At 38.9% G+C, this 21,526-nt stretch overlaps 1 protein-coding gene across 1 annotated transcript in view; it reads left to right on the forward strand.

Moving 5' to 3' along the window:
- Positions 1-21,526, forward strand: part of rspo2 (R-spondin 2) — a 64,741-nt gene that overhangs the window by 31,778 nt on the left and 11,437 nt on the right. The window contains exons 3-4 of the mRNA XM_082149369.1: positions 6,039-6,182; positions 6,754-6,942. Of these exons, the coding sequence (XP_082005495.1) occupies positions 6,039-6,182; positions 6,754-6,942 (333 nt within the window). The remainder of the gene's footprint in view (positions 1-6,038; positions 6,183-6,753; positions 6,943-21,526) is intronic.

Genomic DNA, 21,526 nt, shown 5'->3' on the forward strand with positions numbered 1-21,526 from the left:
ACAGCAGCCAACAAGCTGATACATCTCTTTTATGGACAATTGACTTCACAGTGGCAGGGCTGTGAGTATTAATGCTGACTTTATGACTTTATGAAATATTTTTGACATGATTAATAGCCCATGTTAGTAAGCAGCCTTCCAGAAATTGGCCCCAGATGACCTCCTGTTTGTCCATATGTGAAGTTTCCTGTTATCTCTTTACTCACATTGAAAGCCTTTTTTTTTTAGAGCTTTCTGATTGCCAATATCCTGGACGTGTAGTTCAAGTATTTTTGACAGCTCAGCCAGGACTAGTATATGTGCCACATGAGAGCCCCCCATAATTGTTTCATCCAATTTGTTTTATCGTCATTGGTGTTGTAAAATCTGTTCCTGTTGTACTGTTGTTGTAATAATTCCCACTTTGACACTATTTTAAATGGGCAAATGCAGGCTTTTGGGTACGTCTGTTCGAAACCTTCCTGAGCTTCTGAGTTTTACAGGTAGTTTTGATAATCCAATGGGACTGAGGTGGACCTCAGCCACACGAAAGGACTGTTGCCTGAAGTGGTACCCAATAGTTAAAGAATCAACTCAATTCCACAATATACCCTTCCAATGAGGTAATGAGTCCTATACCCTCTGGAAAAGAATGAGTTGTTGCAGTTAAAGTTATGTCATTTGGGACCTGCAAAACAGCAATTGCCGTTGGCCCCTCTCGTCTTACTCTCACACCAGAGAGCTGGATTTGCCAGACAGTGTAAGTGGTACACCTATCCTTCACCCTGTTTCCTGAGTTTTACAGGTCTGAATGATCATTTGAGAATTTAGATGGCCCCAGTTGAATTGAATATACATTTATGGACACTTTAATTGTATTTAATGTATTTTTGTTAATATTATAGTAGCTTACATCTTAAAACAGGCCACACTTAAAATGAATGACTGTTGCATTAAATAATGAAACATCAAGCCAAGTGATTTCTGCAAACAATTGATGTTAGACATTTTTGGAATGAGTTTCCAGCCAATTGGACTTTTAACCACTAACTTTGACAACCAGAATGTTCTTTATATTTAAATTATTTATTTAATTTTTTAATTTGGCACCACCCCTCTGACAATCTGACTGTCGATGAGCGGGAATACAAATATACGGAAGTACGATCTGTTATTTTAATAAACGCCTTGGATGACTCAAAATAACATGTTGACAAGTCCAGCTGACCTTTGCTGACAAATAAGTCCGCTAACATGGAGAAAGATTATACATTTGTTTATATATATATATACATGAACATTGTGTAATCTTTCTCCATAGATATATACTATCAACATTGGAACAATACAGAACTGATTGAACATCTGTGAACTTATCTTTTAAGTATCCAAATACTTTTGTATGTACGGACAAAACATCAACAGTCCTCTCTTGCAGGAAGTTGTATGAGGATCATTCAAATAGATGCTGCAAGGTCCTCAAGAAAAACCCAGAGGGCTTGGTCTGGTGCACCCACTGTCACAGCAAGATGACATTTTGGGGTGTGAGAAAGTCAACTGCATAATGCTCACCAGGGAAAAAAAAGCAGGTCAGATGAGACAGGCTCTTTTAGTGAAGCTCTCTGGGTAGGAGAAATGGAAAAATGTGTCTGGATTTAGCACTCCCCAAGCATGGGCATCCCTTTTGCACCGCAGATGGCTGCCGAATATGCATTGGTTTCTGTGACCTCAGGACCGGCTACCAAATTGACCCCTTGTTTACAAGGCACTGTCATATAGGATTTAAAGTCGATTTTTATTTGAAAAAGAAGTTGCTGAAAATTACATGTTTAATTGCCTAAAAATGAAGTAAACTTTCAACAACCCTGGCCAAGATGGTTTGCAGCCGCTTGAATATAACACTAGCTCGAATGTCCACATAATAATTTGCTTTATTGTTTTTTTTTTGTGAAAAAAAAATTCATCCAGACCACAGCAGAGAGGCATTCCTGCCACAAGTCTTTCAGGATTAGATCACCCCTAAAGCTTGATGATTCAACTCAACATGCACTTGACTTGAAAACCACATCGAAAACCAAGTGGAAAAAAAGTACAAACATAAATCTCAAGCAACAGTTTGCAGCGTAGTAGGCAATTTCCTATAATGTTCTGTTTAGGATTTTTTTTTTTTTTTTTTTTTTTTTTTTGTCCTCCTTGCATTGGGCTTTCATCAGATTCCCACCACCTGTCCTTATCCCCATGTCTGTGGAAGAACAAGTAATCTAATTATGTCATATTAGCCTCATGTTATCATCTTGGCCTTCAAAAGTGGCACCAAGGTTAATCCTGCTGGAACAAGTGTCTCAAACTCTGTCGGTGGCCTTATTTTTACACTTTTCATTTTCTTTTTATTTGTATACATTATTATATAAACAACATATATCTTCATAGATAAAAAAAATAAAATAAAAATGCATATATATATATATATATATATACAGTATATATATATATTATATATATATATGTGTGTGTGTGTGTGTGTGTGTGTGCGTGCATTTTTATAAATTATATAATATATTGTAATGTAACAAAATATTGCTTAAATTGCAGGCTGGATTTAAGGATAAGCTCTTACTAGCAGTTTGGTGGTTTGAGACCCTAAATGATCTTCTCACTGACGGTCAGATTATTCATTCAATATCAGGCTTTCGAACCCAGGCTCACCTTATTCAGATTCACAGATAGCGTTACTAATTTCTAACAGATATTCCAGCACAGTGGATTTTGATATGGCAGTTCTAATAATCATTGCATTGCATGTCAAGTCAGTCCAGTCACTGTCTGAGTCGTGTGCCAATAGTTGCTCTTTTTTCTTTTTCGTCCTCAATTCCCTGTTGAAGTAAGCGATCCAAAAGGTGATGACAGCCTCCCAATGGCTGCAGTATATCAGGCCGAGGACAGAGGCGGCTTTTCTGTTACAAAGCTCATTTATTAGCTGTTTCTCCCTGTCATAGACTGGACATGTAGGGACACAGAGACTGAGACAGAGCTCTGATTAATCTGGGAACAAAAGCAAGTAGATCCATCTGTGTGGCCTTCATCTTCTCAGACTTTGCGCCAAGATCTCTACAGCAGTGTAATTCGACCAGCCAGAGCACGTGTTTATCAAACAAAAGATGCAGTTCTGCCCTGGTGTCTTGGCTGATGTAAAGACAAGGGTGTTAAAAATAATGACATGATGAAGATGTTCTTTTTTTTTGTTTTTGTTTTTTTGTCCTTTTTTCTTTTTGAATAGCGTGCTTTAAAGCTATGAGACAACTTGGCTCGTCTCTATAATCTGAGTATCTCATCGGTTCAGACTGAGTGTGTATTACATTTGTTGCAAACTATGGCTTAGCAGTTTGAACGCATGTGAACACATTGATCATTGATCATTGGCACCACAAGTTAGAGTCTTGGTCCCGTAATAGGGTTCAACAATAAGGATGGCCTGTTGGCTTTTTTGTGTTTTGAAAATAAATAAATTATGAATGAAAACTTGTTTTTTCAAGACAACTATATGTTTTATAGAAAAAGCAATATATAATTAAATAAATAATAGTATTAATAATCATTTAAAAAAAATTGTGGTGGTGCCAGTAAAAAAAATGCGGGCATGGCAAAGTATCAGGGTTCTATCACTTCGGTCTATTTATTTTTGGTTTGGTGACAGAGCTCTGACACTCCTTCTGTCTTGTCATTGTGAGCGTGTGGTTCCGATATCGCTTGGGCCGTACGCTGTTCTGTCCGTGTGTGTTGTTGTGTTCTGTGTGGTACGCAGTTTGCGTTTTCATTGGCCGTGTGTTTTCATGTTATGTCTTGTGTGAACACGCGGCTTATGTGTGTTCTCATTAGCTGCATGTTTGTGTCTTGTTTTGTTTGATCACATGGTGTTCCCTGGCCATGTGCTTTTGTTTTTGTTTTGTTTAGTGTGAGCACATGGTTGTCATGTCTGTTTCTTTGTGCCATGTGCTCCCATGTATTTTGTGTAACCCCACCCTTCTTGTTATCTTATTATTGGTTAATTTGTCCAACATGTCCTCCCTCGTTACCTGCCTTGTTTGCTCCCTATTTATTCTCCTTGTGTCTGTTTGTGTCCTTTGCCAGATCTTCTTCAAATGTTCCCTCTTTTGTGTTTCCCTGACTTGTTGTTGGTTCAGTCAAGACCTGCTGCTGGTCCTGTTTTTCCCCTTGGGGGTAGTTTGTTATTATTTTTATTTATTAAAAGCCCTTAAATTCTGCATTATTGAGTCCTCGCCTCATCCCTTCACCCAACCCTGACACAAAGTATCAGAATTGGGCCAGCTGGAAAAAAAATCATACTGATCTCTCCATAATTTCTCCCATGATTTCCTGTCATTTCTCTACTATAATTAAGCAGTAAAGTGTGAAAGTCGAACCTATTGTTCATGTAATTAGGCTAAAGGAGTGTTGCTTGACGCCTATATTCACAGTAAATTACAACCTCAATTTATTGCATACAGGTTTTAAAGGTTGCAAAAAGGTCAAAAAATACTTTATCACAATCATTCCCCATGGGAGTGATAATGATGGTGATTATGGTTGTCGGAGTGCTGTGTATGTGTGTGTGTGTGTGTGTGTGTGAGTGTGTATTTTCTCGCCAGAGATTGTTTGGACTGGATAAAGAAAGCGTGAGAGATCAGGAAAAGTGGGCTGAGGCTTCAGGGGTTCAAAGGGAGAAGGGGAAAGACTCATTTGTTGGGAAGGAATGTAGCTGAGGAGACAGGCTGGTTAACTGGAGATGGTCTAATTAGGAGGGTGTGATGGTGAGAACCTTCACGAAACCCAGAGAGGTCAGAGATAAAAGTCCAAGCCTTATCTCTTTGTACTGTGCCAGATTTTCCTCTTTCAAACATTTTATTAAATACATGCTTACCTGTAGACTGGTAAAAGTTACAAACGTTCCACAAAAGATCTACAAACAGGTGCCTTAAGCTACCTGAGTGGAACCAGCAACCAATTTCACATGTTTGTGGATAGCTGTAATCTGAGATCCTTTGCCTATCTGGCAATCCGGTCTCTGAAGAAGCTTTTTAGAAGCGCCATAAATTAGACAGCTCCCAGTGGCTCTTTTTAATTATGCAGGCCAACGTATCGCCCTGTTGGTGAGGCTCATGTAATTTCGCTCTGCTTGACGTGCTATTTGCAGAGTCACAGCTTGATGACATGCTGGCACGCTGCCCTTGATATGCTGTGGCAAGGCGGGGCGTGGGAGGATCGGCGCAGCGGTATTGCCTCATTCACAGAGTGTATTGACCCCTCTTTCTCTTTCTCTTCCACCCAACTCTGATGTTAACACAGGAGAACATCATCATCTGCCTGACTAGATTATTTCACATAGGCCTGGACTACCTTTTAAGATTTTATGCTAATAATTATTGTATGCTAAGGTCTTGCTGAAAATTTGCTCAATTTTTATCCTGATAATGATTTTGTGCTAAGTTCCTCCTAAACTCCTATGATGCATATGAATTTATGCTGAGTTCTTATTTATAAATTGTCAAATTTTTATGCTAATAACGACTGCATGTTAAATTCTTCTTAAAACTTTTCTCAGATTTAATGCTAATAATGATTTTATGCTGAGTTCTTGCTGAAGTATGCTAATAATGATTTTATGCCACTTGCTCAGTCAAGAAAGAGAGCGAATGAGAGCCAAACTTTCCTTCTAACTCTGTACTCTTGGAGGCTGAGATGTTCTGCTTTCCTTTCTTCTGTGAAGGGGTCATGGTGAGGTAATTCCTCATTCCGGATGTCGTCACATCTTTGGAGTTCTATGCAGCCCTAAAAACTCTCACACCCCACACTCCCTGGCTCAACATGCATGTCAGTGGAAGTTGCACTGGAAGATCTCACTCCCCTGAAGTAAAAATCTTCACATGGCATCAAAATGCCTTTTTCCCAACCTCATAATCCCTCTCTCACGTCGATCCCCTCCCCCACCCTTCAGTCTGCTCCAGATGAGGAGGTTTTGTCTGCTGTCCCAACTGACATCTGTCTCTCTTGTTTCTTCACAGGGTGTAGGATAGATAACTGTGAGGCCTGCTTTAGCAAAGACTTCTGCACAAAGTGCAAGCCTGGTTTTTACTTGCACAAGGGCCATTGCTTCGAAAAGTGTCCGGAGGGCTTTGCTCCGCTGGAGGACAGCATGGAGTGCGGAGGTCAGTATCATTTAATACAAGCCTACTGGAAAATCCAGATAAATCTGTTAGTTGTTCTGGAACATGATTACTGGTTTGTAATGATACCATCACAAAATCTCTCTGGTTTGCGCATTAGCTGTTCCAAGATGGTCCTTTGCATCAGCTAGACCATCTTAGACCAGCAACAAACCAGCTACCAACTGGTCAAACCATTTTAAGGTGGTCAAGCTGGCTTCTGGGACATAGTTGCTGCTCAATCAGCAAATGATTCGCTTTTGCCAGATAATGACGAGCTTGGAACAGTTAATGACCTTTTTAGACTAGAACCACTATATTCCAAAAACGCAGCTACCAGTTTAAGACGGATTTTTACAAATATCATCTTTCTCTAATATCCAATGCTTCATTCCACAAAAGACTTTCAAAACCTCTATTTCTCTTTTTTTTTTTGTAACCTAAAACTTCTCTGAATAAAGATATGTTGACATTAGATATGTTATTATATCCAAACCTTCATAGCCATTATCATTGGTTTTCATTATCATCATCATCATCTAGTTCTCTAAATAAGTTTTCTTTCACCAAATAGAGGGTTGTGAGGTGGGCCAGTGGAGTGAGTGGGGGACCTGCGCCAGAAGAAACAAGACCTGTGGTTTCAAGTGGGGTCTGGAAACCCGAACACGGCATATCGTGAAGAAGCCACCAAAGGACACAATACCATGTCCAACCATCGCCGAGTCCAGGAGATGCAAAATGGCTATGCGACATTGCAGGAGAGGTGAGTGTGTGTGTGTGTGTGTGTGTGTGATTGGATCAGCATATGTGGATCTAGGCCTGCTCATGCCTTGGTTTAAGATAAAAATCATTAATTCCTTCTGCAAATCATCAATTTCATTCCAAACCTTTTCCATTTGAAGAAGGAAATATAACTGTGGCCATTTCGACTGCATCTCACCTGTTTAATCTTAAACTCTGTATTTTTGGATTGAAAAGTCAGCCGATTGGGTTTTCGCCCTCTATGGGTTTTCAATGTCGACTGGCATTTTCATTCATGATTTATTAGTATTTTTCCATGCTCACTTTAGCCAGCTTGCCTTAGGTTTTTTTCTCTCTCTTTTCTTGAGAGCGTATGTGTTCTCTCACTTATTCTCCTCTCCTCCCAGTGGAATTCCTTAAAGTATGAAGTGCAGGTTTCCTCAATGGTACTCTGTTTCCTTTCTCTATAAGAGAGTTATTTGCGGTAGGTGGTGCATGTATTTTACCACTAAAACGAGAAGTCAAATCGGAGGGAAAATATTTTTTGAGTAAATAGAGCCAAGGAAACATATTTTATAAAGTGTTTAGTTTTAGAAGAGATGGGCCAAGTTTACTCGTGGAAATAATTGCCGTATTCAGGAGGGCTTATCAGGAAAACTCACGATGATAATTAATCGAGACGTTTCCTCGCAGCTTTTTTCATTCTGCTCACCTGAACAAACTTAAATCTTTTGTGGTCACTGACTTAGGATACTGTCACACTGAGTACACATGCAATTTCAATTTCGGAGGTCAGTAAAGGACAACACATTCACATTGAGAAAGTTTTTGACTGATTATGGAAAGGTTAATTGTCAACCCTTGAGTCAACCCAGAGACCTGAGGCAATATGAAGCTGAACTTTCTCAGTTTCCATTGTTTATTTAGGTACCTCAGTCTCGTACTGTATCTAAATTCCATAATGTCCATCTTAGTATCAGGTCACAGCCACTGAATTTTGCTCCATGAGCTATTAGTTTTGAGAGAAGTGCATCGCTAAAACTGAATCCATTCATCTTCATTTAAATCATTTGGAAGAAATAAAAAATGTGTCTACTTTGGTACATATGCACTCTGACAGCTGCTTTAGAGAAGTGCTGATTGAGTAAGTATGTTTCTGACATGTCACATGGCTCTTTTCCCCTTTCGGGTGCTTGTAAGGTGCGGAGCAAAGGTTGGAAATAGTGATTTTCTGGCATGTCTTCCTTCTTTACCCTATGTTGGCTCTCTCCACAGGAATTTTTCCCTCCCTAATTCAGCTCCTCCTGACCTTTTCCAAAAGTACTTTATAGTCATATTTAATTAAAAACTGGCATTGTGATGCATGGTTCCTGGTTTCAATTATCTCATCTGAGGTCAGTGATTAGGAGCCATTGTTTAAGACTTAATTAAACACGCAGTGGAGCCGCTCCTTTGTTACATTTAGAAACCAATAACCAAGTAAGCTTATGGAAAAGTCCTACATGGTATTATGGGAAAATTATGGGAAAAGTCCTACATGGTATTAACTCATACATGCTTCCTCTGAGATGGACTATAACTGTTAGGAAATAGCATTTGAACTTACCAAGAAATGTTTAACAGCAAGTTGTTACATGGACAATCAGTCAGTAATGATACTGACACATTACTTTACTTCGATATAGATATCATTAAATACAATGATGATGACTCTGATCAATTCAGTTCAATAAAGGATTTGTCTGATGGATTAAAAGAAGTTAAGTATTTTTGAACAATTCATTAAAAGAACCATGTATTAAGAGTCATTAGTTTGGGAATCAGACTACTCTGGGCATGCTGTACAGAACCAATTAAAAATATAATTTGTTTATTAGTCAGGCTACACTTAGTCATGCTGCATGGTTTTCATAATAATAATAAAAGCACTTGCTCATAAGAATCATTTGATAGTGAATCAGGCTACACTGGTCGTGCATTATGTTTTTCATTCACTAAAAAGAACCAGTTGCATCACTGAAAATAACCAATTCATAAGAGCCATTTGTTTTTAAATGTTGACTATACTGATCGTGCTGTATGTTGTATTTAAGGCAGTGCATTTAAGTGATGTTCAGGAGATCTACTAGAGAAATATTGATAATACGCAATGGGTCTGTTTACACCTGTATTTTACTTGAAAAAAAGAGACCAGGTGTAAACAGCCTCCAAAACGCTTTTGAGATGGATTTAAATTCGATCTCTCAAACCACTTGAAGGGTTGCATTCCAAACGAAACTGGACAAGTGTAAATGCATCTGGTTGTTGAAAGCACATATATGCAATTTTTACTGCTCCCAAAATGGTAAAAAATAAATAAAATGTGTGTGTTATACCGGCTCCTGTAGGCCAGATTTGACAGCACTACTGCAACACACGCATGTGGCCCGCCGCAGATGAGTAGCTGAGTAAAACTGAAAGTTCGACGTCGCATCCTGAAGCTCAACACGCACTTATCTTAATTAAAAGTAGTGTGACTAAATTATCTCACCAGTACTGATGCCACTCTCTCTCCTATTGCAGTCTTTGATCTTGAAATGAACTGATTATAAATAAAATGCAGCCCATACTATCTGTTGCTTTCTCTGACGTGAACACCGTTAAATTAGCATATAGAGCGGGAATTAAAGATCGGATTTACATTTGTATTGCGTAGGAACATTTATGTGGCCAAGTGTGAATTGAACAGTTTTAACAAATCGGATCATTATCTGATCAGTAAAAACGCATGAAGTTACCATGTGTAATAGGCCCTTTAGATATTTATGTGATGTTCTATAGAAATAATGATGTTATGGTCATTGTCTTGCATCCCAGTGCAGGTACGGCAGATAAAATATTGTGCATGGGTGACCAGGAAGTAGCCAAAGCCTTTGTATAAGGATATGGGCGCTTGGTTTAGAGTCTTCATTAAACGACAGGGCCATGATAACATAGCCCCCGACTAACCTCTTACATTACACTGGATTCCAAGGACTTTACCAATAAGTCCCTGAATGCTACCTAATACGACAGCTTTGCACTGCAATATAACAAATTACTTTGTGAGACATAAATAGGATTACAGCCAGACTATAAACATGTACGCATGTGTAAGTTTATGTATGCCCTGCTGCCAAGCAAATTGCTCTACATGAGAAGAAAAATGAGGTAAAAGGTGACTGTGGGGGAGTGTGCTAGAATACAACCCTGTTACCATAATGCAACATTAGATACTAGACACCCGCTTGTGGAAATCAGTATAAGATTACGTAACAGCAGACTTTGCAGATTGCTATGGATTAGACAAAGGCAGGAAATATGAGATGGTAAATAACATCAGAGGAGTTATACATGTGAATATATTTTTGTATTGTTTATCTGTTCATCCAGCTTCCGTTTCTTTGTGCTTAAATGTCGCCGGACGTCATTTACAGACCCTAGCTTGAACTTGACGCACAAGCGACTTAAGAAAAGATGAAAACATCTGGACACCAGTAGTTTAAAGCACTCACATGCACCAGTGCAGAAAGCAGCAAAAGCTTGAATTATAATTTTGTCTGCGTCCATTGCAAATCTGTTTTTACTTCCGTTTCCTGGTCAGTACATCTACCTTGGTTTGTTTCGCCAACTGTATAGTGTAGATGCAGATATCGGATATGGGTCACTTTTAAAAGAAGGATATATAAATAAATAAAAATCGGATATAGTCAACAAATCCGAATTGGGCAGTGAAAATGCGGCCAAAGTAACTTTGCATGTACATACCAACTTATTCTAACCCTAACAACTTACTAATACTCTTGTCATGAGAGTTAGTTGACATGTAGTTGCAAAGTTAATTATAGTTAGTAGAATGTCTAAAGTAGACTATTGAAATAAAGTTACTTTTTTTTTTTTTTACAATTTAAATAGTGTAAATTGTTAATGATACCTTATTCATTAAATACTGTTAATTGATTTAGTCTTTTTTATAAGTGTTACCAAAAAACATCATAATTTAAAATGAATTTATAAATCTGATCATTACATTACATAGGGAAAACAGTACAGATATAGTGCTGTCCATTTCCCAAACAAATTAATCTTATAAAATAGTTATTTCAATTAATATATTTTTTTTTTAAGTATCAAACTCTTTTGAGATTGGTCTGAATGAATCAGATCAAATTTACTTTGAATTAACGTATTGCTGACTATTGTTGAATATCACCATCGTTCACTTTTCCATTTAGGATCTGGGAGTCGGTTGCCGGGCCGACGCTCTCCCAGCAGGCTAGACGGCCTCTTTCTGGCAGCGTGACGGGACTCCTCAGGGTGGTATATAGAGTGGGCTGTAAACACAATTTATTAATAGTCGCCCGGCTGTTCGCGAAAATTAAATGCCTGCTGAGCTCTAGCTTTCACCTAACCAAGCCCCTGTCATCAAATCAACTGACTGACCAGCCACACTAGAGAGAGAGCAATGCTAAGACAATTCTGCCATGAAATTGCTCTGTAGAGTGATATTCCAGCAGGGAGCGTCTGTCAGTAGAACTGCTGTTCTGTGGGTAGATTTTCCTTCCTTCCTGGAGCAAAGGATTTCCACAAAGGTTGTTAGCCCTCTGCCTTTTTGCAACCAACAAGCAGCAGGTTACTTAATGTCAATTGTATTAAATGTTGTGTAAACAACTTAGACTCTTATTGCCTCCATTCATCTCCCTAATCCTAGTAGTAATTCCCTAAGATTGTATTTGGTGTGACTGAGGTTCAGACACAAACACGACATTGAGACTTATTGGATAATGTTTCTGTTCGTAGCAAAGCGGCTTTCAGATTCTCAGACAGCTAGAAATTGTGTATTGAATGACATTTTGGTACACTCATAACCACGTCTGCACCACTTATAAGTGGCTCTATCGGGGGAAAATGTTTTACTTCAGGAACAAGTAAGACTCCATAGTGCAATGATATGCATGCTCAACTTCTCGTAATGATTCTCTGTGGTTTCTAGATTCTATAGCTCAGGGCCAAAGAGCCTTGCATGGTGCAATTGATTTCCCATTTTTGAAACAGGAGAAACATACAGTTTTTCCTATATGCCCTGATATCTGTGACAGTTCCTTGTCCTTCTTGGGTTGCGCATGATCCTTTCTCACTCTTAAATGTATCATTTAGACACTTTGGCTTCTTGCAAGAGTTTTACGCTATTCAGAATTCAGTTGAGAATGCCTTTAAAATTTTAATTAAATTAATACATTTGATTTGAATTGAGCTTGCAAACAGGTAGCAAACCATTGCGATTCGATCTTGAAGTTTGATGTGCTGTAAACCTGTGCGTAAACCTTTGGAACACAAAGAAAGATATTTTGAAAAATGTCTCAGTGTTTTTTGTCCTTTCAATGAAAGTCAATGGGGTCCAATATTGTTTTGTACTAGAGGTCTTCTGGACAAGTTTTGAATTGCTGAATGCTGGTGCGGGAGGGAAGATACTGAGGTGTGCAGAGGAAGCAGGAGAAAATGTTTTATTTGTTGGACTTCCAAAAAAAATATCTAAAAATGAAAATAAGAGTTACTCAAATTTAATTTATGTTTTAAGGTACAGAATGTTATATGTTAAAGTCTACTGTCTATTCGCTTATTAACAAAAATAAGTGTTTTACAGGCACAGGGGTGGACATGTTTCTCGGTTATATGTCCTCCTTTTTCCTGCTAAGACAAATGTAGCAGGGTGAGGTCAGAAGCATCATGTCTGTGTGGGAATTGAAAAAGATAGCCTATAACACCAGAGTGAGACTGAAACGGGACAAAAAAAAATCAATGTAGATCTGTACCTGCAGGATTTTGCGAGTTTTAACAAAGAATAAAAGTTGGGGGCGGGAGCAGGAAGAAATATGGACACTTATTTTTAGCGGGCGCAGGAGTGAAAAATGTTTTGGACCCCCATTGACCTTTAATTGACCCTATTGACCACTTGCAACGCCAAGGTCATGGGTTCGATTCCCAGGTAAAGCAAGAATTGATAAGAATATAAAATGTGTACCTTGAAATGCAATGTAAGTCGCCTTGGATAAAAGCGTCTGCCAAATGCATAAATGTAAATGTAAAATGTAATGTATAAATTTATTTATTTTTAAACCTGAAACATTCTTCAAAATATTATCTTTTGTGTCTCTTTATGTTGTTTCAATTTAAATGCACCACAGGGCCTTAAAGGAACAGTATTTCACCCCCTCTGTAGACTTCTATATGGCTGGTGTGACATTAAAGCTCTCTTGAATTTTGAAACTAATACTCCCTTTAGAAGTTGTGGGGAGATCAGTGGCTGCAAAGGCGCTATTTGCCTTCCCGTCTTCGGATTAGGATGGAGCTCCACCCACCCCCCCTAAATCCTCTGCTTGTCAGTCCAGGCCAGTCTGGGAGCCAGATGGAGACTATGGTAAAGTGATGCCCACAGAGGAGTAATTGCCTTTAATCTGTTATTGAGGGAAGCAGGATGAGACCCGCAGCAAGGCATGCCCCTCTGTGCCACAGAGAAAACACTGGCGGAGTTTCGTTTTAATGTGTGCGCGGCTTTGTGTGGCACTGGTGTGTTTATGGTTAGTTAGCGGAGTGAATTTGGGGGCTTGGCAGGATAACCTTGTTCTCCGAGCATTTTAATTACGCTCTATGATCTGACTTGGGGCCTGTGTTTAGTTTGGAAAACCAAAAATCCAAATCCATATTTGAACGTCTTTTGAGTGTCAAACATTCCTGCGACAGATGCGAGCGTCCACAGACAACTAATTCACTTCTTATGCGAGTTTTCTTACGCTCGCCCTGTGCCGAGCGCCCCTCCAAAACAAATAGCGGACGCCTCTCGCCACTGCTGCCGAGAGTGTGTGTTTGCACTTATTTATTTAATAACTGTCAGGCTGCCTTGCGCTTCCCACTAAAACTTGGGCCTCTCGCAGGAGAAAGTGATCCGCAGATGACGACTCCCGATGAGATCCTGACTCGGTGTTGAAATTCAGGAATGATAAATGGTGTATTACGTCTGGGTAATACTGCGGGCTATCATTGGATAGAGCGGGAGCGCAGCGTGCACTGTTTTCCCAGGGCAAGAGGAGCTCACTAATTGGCTGCCGTGTTGGGTGATTATCCGTGCCTTGCGCCCAGGTCTGTTGTGACTGGTGTGCCAATGGACTAATCTTTCTTTAATTAGCTGACTCCGCAGGACTGACTGGCCGCTGTTTCACAGCCAACTCGCTTTTCTGCATTCACACCACAGCTCCCATACTTTTCCCAGCTACTTCTATACCAGGGGTACTCAATCCTGCTCCTGCCGATCGACTGTCCTGCACAGTTCATCTCCAACCCTAATCAAACACACCTGCCTTTAATTTTCAGCTGATCCTGAAGACCTTAATTGGTTGCTTCAGGTGTGTTTGAGTTGGAGATGAACTGTGCAGGACAGTCGATCGGCAGGAGCAGGATTGGGCACCCCTGCTCTATACCCTTTTGGTCTTTTGTTTTTAAAGTTTGTATTGCGGCACCGCTAATGTTATTGGCTCTGTATGATTAATCACTCGTTTGTTTCTCGCTCGTAGGTTGATTTGGATAAAAGTGTCTACAAAACATAAATATCCATTTAAAGTCTGACTGAAGATGAGGTGTCTGAGACTGGACATCTGGGGCTCGTTCTTCGTACGTCGCTAACTCAGTTAGCTGGATTTGATTGTTGACGATTTGGCATGATCTTGGATTGTTTGGTTCTTCGACGCTCATCCTGGACTTGCTGTCATAGCAACAGGTGCGCAAACTTGAACCTGCTCGTGAGCAGGCTTATTTCATGTAAACAGGATTAGACTGCGGCTTCATAAGCGGAGCTGATACGGGAAGTCCAGCGCAGCGCGATAGTGCACTTTCTGAGATTGACATTTTTTTCTCGTGACTCGTGAGATTGTCGTTTACATTATTAATTTGTTGGAAACGCACATTATTTTCGACTTGTCGGAGTCGGGCTTTAACTACAGCACAAACGGGCTTTAACTACAGCACAAAATGTGCTACAGCACAAACTGTAGCACATGATTATTTGTGAGTGGCTCTTTCCTTTACACTATTGGAGCAGAGAACTTGATGGAAAGTGCTGTCTGTCGTGTCATTCGGACTTTACCTGGCGCTTTTAGGTTTAAAAAACAGTTTTAGGTTTTTAAGACCCAATGCTGTAAAGCAGTTTTTTTAAAGCAGTTTTTTTTTTTTTTTTTTTGCCTATCATTTTTTATGAAGATCATGCAATCATGACCATGCCGATTACAGTATGTCACTCAGGCTTCACTAACGTGATTGGTACCATAGACTATTGGCTTCCATAGACTGCCATCAAGGCCTCAATGAAGGGGATTATGTGAACAGAAAGGGGGTTCACAATGTAAATGTGCAGCCCAGTTACTATTGGGAGTCTTAATATTCCAGATTAATAATATTATATCAAATAAAAAAAGTCAGTTGACTAAAATCTTCCATATCACAAATGTGAAAGCAAAATGGCCAGGATCTGTGCATGACTTAAGAATTTTCAGAGATTCACATTTATGCACATTATTTGAAAGTGGTAAGGAAAGTTCCACAATTAAATATCAAGCTCACTGTATTACATACACTTATGCTGATCCTAACAGAACTGCATTTCTTCATAGGTGATTATGACATGTTCCTGCCTGCAGACAGGTGTTTTATGACCCCATTCCCTGACCCAAACCAGTTACAATGCAGTAGCCAGGACAAGGGCACACAATGAAATGAACTTTGGCTAACTAAAGGGAAGATTTCAGTGTCTGATAAGTCTGAGGTTTGCACACCTGACAGGGCCTGTGACATTGCTGCATGTGCCATATTACACAACATTGCCCAAAAAAAAAAAAAAAAAAAAAAATTTTCATTATAATATAATGAAAAGTTTAATAAAAGACCAATATACTTAGTTCCTTGAGTTTTATTTCAATTGTTCTTTGTAAAGAAAATCCAGTGGTCAAGTGCCTGCAACAAGAGATATTAGACACATGCCTCATGCAACAAATAAAAAGGAAAAGTTGTCTATACACTGCCCACCTGTAGGCCTATGTCTCTCCTCTGTCAGTGCAGACTCTTCTGTAGGCCTTTCTGTAGATGTGGAATCCTGCAACTTATATTGCTGCCATAAAGCATACAAGTATAAATTAAGTAAAGTTATTTATGCACTTGCAGGTAGGCTAGTTCCTCCATATGACAGTTATCTGACAGGGTTTATTCACTGTCCAGTGAAATGGAAACAAATGGACATTACAAAGTCTTATACTTTCTTTCCTTTGGAAAGTTATAAAAAAAATGTCCACTTACTGCACATATTTCAGCCACCACTTTCTTGGGAACAGATACAAGTGTTGGTGTATTATGTAAAAGTGCACAAAAGAGGAAAACACAATGTCATTATATGAACTACACTCTGGAAAAATATTTTTACATTAACATAAGTTTATTAGTTTTCACTTTCACAAGTCAAAGCAATTCATCAAATCATCATTACTCAAGATTTAACAGTTGAAATGACTATACAGCCTTAATTTAATGCAGCAAAAATTATTTTACAGTGTAGGCTACTAAGATCTTTTCTTCTTTTTTTTTTTTTGCTCAGCCTTTTTCTTGGTTGCTTTTATAAACAGCCAACCATTTATTTAACAGTGTCTTTTATAAAAGAGACTATAATATAACAAAAAAATTACCATTATGTAGAATATTTTTGTTCTTCACTTTTGTTTGTTCCCATGTTCTAGTGTGGTGACTCTGACATTACAATGAACAAAGTAATTATGCAATTATTCAAATACAAAAATATAGGCTAATAAGTGATAAAAAAACATCTAACATGGCCACTTCTAACGGATTTAAATTGTCTGCTACTTTTTGCCAGCCCTCTCTCCTGACTTTTGCAGACTTTGAGGTGTTCCCTGGCGTTTTGCATTAAAACATTAAAATTCCGAAAAAACTTCGACTATTAGTTCTTGCTCTGCTGCGGAGAAAAACTGTGCGCGCTCTTTGGCCATGCTGAACAGCCAATAGCAGCGTTGCTTATCAATGTTTCTACTATCGATACATGTCCCCTTTTAACCCAGCGCATGAACGCGCAATTATCTCAGATAACTCAATCCAGCGATACTAATCCTATCCGGCAAGTGTGTTCGAAGAACCGAGTTAGCCAGATCATGATTAGCACGATGATATTATCTTGGATGTGTCATTTGATCTCGGATGTAATAAGCAACGTACGAAGAACGAGCCCCTGGTCCGAGGTCAATAGTAAATGGTGTTTGTCAATAGTTATTGATCCTTAATGATTCTTATTGAATTATTCATAAGAAGTCATTGAGATATTGATATCCCAGCCCATTGATTGCAGTTTTCGTGATTTTCGGTTGGCTTTTCTAAAGGTGCCTGATTGCAAGAAATTACTTTCTCTTCATTGTTTAATCTGAAATCAACTTCAACTACAACATCAACATCAACTACGATCTTACTGATTAAGTTATATTAAGTGATACAGTAACTTACAGTTTTTATATGGAGGCCCTTTTCCATTATATGAAAAATGTAACTTTTATTGTAATTGTGGCTTCATATCTACCAATTGTGCCATTGTACAAAATAACTATTTCTTAATTTGACACTTAATTTTTTGTGTGAATTTAAATCTCAAAATGAAACTATATATTATAATTCTTACTTTGTATCTCAAAATTGGGACTTGATTGTTCATAATTGTGACTATCTCACAGTTTGAGTTCATATCTTACAATGTGACTTAATTTCTTATTTTAAAGTCTATCTCACTATAAACCTTTTTTTTTTTTTTTTTTTTTTTTTTTTTACTCAAGTGGAAAAGGGCTTCCATACTTTTGTATATCTACAAACTTTTGGAGAATAAGTAATAATCAAAGCAATCTGTCTATCTAGCTTTGCTAACCTGGCACATGTGTAGCTTACTAACCATCAAGCTTCATGATGAGTCTCAGTCTCACTCCAGAATTTGCTGGATGTTTATCACTGTGTTTACATAGAAAGGCACTCTCTAACATGAAAGTCACTTTAAATTGCCCCCTTGATAGCAGAAGATTGCAGCTTTTGAGAATTATAAATATATATATATATATTCCCTTCTGGAGAGACCAGGTCATTCAAGTCTGAAGCCATGTAAAAGTAATAGCGCCAGTCAGGGAGTGCATCAGTTCAGGCAACTTCTCACCTGCTGTACAATTGGTGTGACACCCTCTGCCTAAATGTGATCTCTGAAGAGTTCTGCCAGTGCTAAATCTTCCACAAAGAGCGGAGGTCATTACCAGTAGCCCTGGGCTGTCTTTTCTTCACAGTTACATTCCTTGTAGAGGGGGGAGAGGGGAGTCTCTGATTAACTCCCCACAAAGTGCCCTGCTCCCTGACCAAAATAAATATGGCCCCTGTCATTCTGTCAGCAACTGTCTTCAATATTTGAAATACCCCATGATCCCGCCGGCTTTTATATGGAGAATCCGTCGTCATTCCACAGGCATGAACCATAAACGTGGAGTCCTGTGAAAGAGGGACTGGGGTGAAGGGGATCTGTCTTTCTGCCTGTCTGTCTGTCTGATATGCCTGCTTTTTGTTTTCTTCCTTCTTTCTTTTTTCAAATCATGTAGATTCTTAATATTTCATTCAGGGGTTTTCAGTCAGGGGTCTGGGGACCCTCAGTGCTTCACAAAGGGTGTCTGTGAAGAATTTGAGATCAACATCTATTTTTTTTATTCACATCCACCTATTATTTTACTGATTTCTGATTTTCCTGATTATTATAATGATTATTTAATTCTATTGACAGTCAAAGTTTAAGTATTTTTCATTATCTTCATATCTTGATTTGATCTTTTTATACTTTTGTGAAGAAAATATATATTTTTATTACCAGGTACACTGTAACTTCACAATTACAGAGTATTCATTGGGATTTATTAAAATATATAGCTGTTTTTATATTTTAGGGAAGGGGTCTCTTGCAAAGGGATCATCATATTTAGGGGTCTTTGGCATCAAAACCTTCCTTCCTTCCTTCCTTCCTTCCTTCCTTCCTTCCTTCCTTCCTTCCTTCCTTCCTTCCTTCCTTCCTTCCTTCCTTCCTTCCTTCCTTCCTTCCTTCCTTCCTTCCTTCCTTCCTTCCTTCCTTCCTTCCTTCCTTCCTTCTTTCCTTCCTTCCTTCCTTCTTGCATCATGCTCTACCAGTTGAAATGCAGAATAAAGCTGCAGTCCATAACTTTTGTTTTGTGTTCAAAATGTACAAAATGTATATTATAAGCGAGTCATGAATCCATTTTACCACACCATGTTTCTGTCTTACCCTGAATGACTAAGGTACACCTATAATAAGTGTTTATATTCAGACTATGTTAGACTGGTTCGGGTCGTACCACTGCCCAGTACCTGCGTGACTCGTCATAGATATAAACAGAGACTGCTAGAGCGCCAAACACAATATACATTCTAGCGACAGTGACTTTCAGCTGTTATTTTGTCTCATGATAGCGTCATAGGTTTATCATCACTCGAATTGTTTGCCATTTGAATGTGGCCCTTCTGTCTTCCAGGCGTCTGCATAGCCCACTGCAAGCCCTTCCGCAAGGCCCCACACATGCTTTCATCTCCACAGACACACACAACAGCCATACACACATCACACATGACACATGACAGGCAAGACTCCACACAGCATTTTGAATGCTTCCTCCACACAGCATTCAATAAACATGCATTCATACATTCCCACACATAAGCACTAATGTATAAGCTCAACTTTTGATAATGTGTATGCTGAGGTTCCGTTTCATGTACCCGCAATATCAGTGGGACACTGGCACGTCCTAGACCACCCCTCTCTTCGGGGCTAGATGGGAGCAGGGTATGACTTTCAACATCTGGTGCACAGTTGCACCAACTCAACCGCTAAAATCTTCGGTCCTCTCTCGGGCATTTTTATTGAGACATCACAGCTTGTAATCAGAGCCTCACGATACTGAGGGAAGCTGTGGCTTCTGACCCACTCACATCCAGCGGCTTGGACCAACGAAATAGACACCCAGACAAAACAAAGTGTCATTTGCTGCTGGATGCATGTGTTTTTAGGTGTTTGTACATCCAAGCTTGCATACACACAGCAGGGAATAGCCAAAAAAGTGTCAATTTGCAATTGGGTAAATTCAATAAAATAAACAGATGGGTTGCAAATGGGGTCGTGCACTATTTGGAACTGAATTGAGAGTTCCTTTAAATTCCAGTGAAATTCCTGAATTGGATTTGGTAACAAACAGAATGCACAATTGTAATTTGGTTTTAAATGTAAGGAAGTAGAAGGTTTATAGGCCTTTTAATCATTTTAATGTTTAATGTTTTAGTCATTTGTTGCGTGCTTTTCTCATTTTTATTATTTATTATTGAGCTTTAATTTGTTTTAATTTTAGTTTTATTAATTTTAGTACTAAAGAACATCATCTTGAATTTCAGTTAGTTGTCAAGGCAGCATTTCTCATTTTGAAAGTAAAAAAAAAAAATCTAATGTGTTACTTCAGCTTTATTTCAATTAATAAAAACTAGCCAATTTTTAGCCAATTAGCCAGTTCTTCAGTTCTTAAATTTGCACAACCCTTGTTTTAAGTTAAAAATATACCCTCAAATTTAAATGGTGCAGTTGCTCTTGGTTGAAACTCTAGTTTTCTTTATGCTAAATTTATGCAGATTTTATTCAGAACTGTAACTTCAGTATTGCTGGTTGGTTTGTTTGCCTTTCAACATTCACCCAGATCCCAAGTCTCCAGTTTTTATACTTAATACATGGATGTAGGATAAATCCCTGCTACCTCTAGTTACTTTTGGATCTTTTCCCTGACATGTTCCTGTTTTTCTAACCATTGCTGCGGTGTGAAACCCCTGACCCAATTGGGCCTTGAAAGAGCTTATAGCAGAAGTACTGTAGTTGAACCAGGGGAATTACTGGCACTGGGGCGGCTCCATATAGATGATAAAAGCTGCCAGTTTCACTCAGGTGAGTGGTTTTGGGTTGACAGGAATTGCACCTAGATCCTCAAAACATTAAACACACCTCACAGCCCCACAGGCCCACAGATAAAAGTACAAAAGTTTATATTGCTCTTCTTTAAAGTTAAGTTGTCTCGAAAGGATACAAGCACACCATTTAGACACATGAAAGCTGTTTGAAGGGAATTTTATAAATTGAGGTAAGGTAAGGAAAGGAAAGCAGGCGTGACGCCCTTGACTTGAAGCATTTCACAGAGGGTCCCTGCCCTCGAAAACACACGCTTACACACTTCTCTCTTCAGTTTTAGTGTGTAAGCCTGTCTGATTTGGCACAGATTGTCTGCCTCGTGGGCACTTCCTCTTTATGTAGAAACCCACTTGGTTCCTGGAGACAAGAGGCAGATTTCCTCTCCGTTCCCCATTGGAGATGGAGATTGAAGGCCTTGTTTCTGAAATGAGATATAAAGAACACATCATGCTGCACAATTTCCTCTTACATCCTCCAGAAGCGCCCTTGGGGAGCAAACAGATCTGAA

Source organism: Leuciscus leuciscus, assembly GCF_965113295.1.
Source record: "Leuciscus leuciscus genome assembly, chromosome: 20".
Lineage (NCBI taxonomy): Eukaryota > Metazoa > Chordata > Actinopteri > Cypriniformes > Leuciscidae > Leuciscus > Leuciscus leuciscus.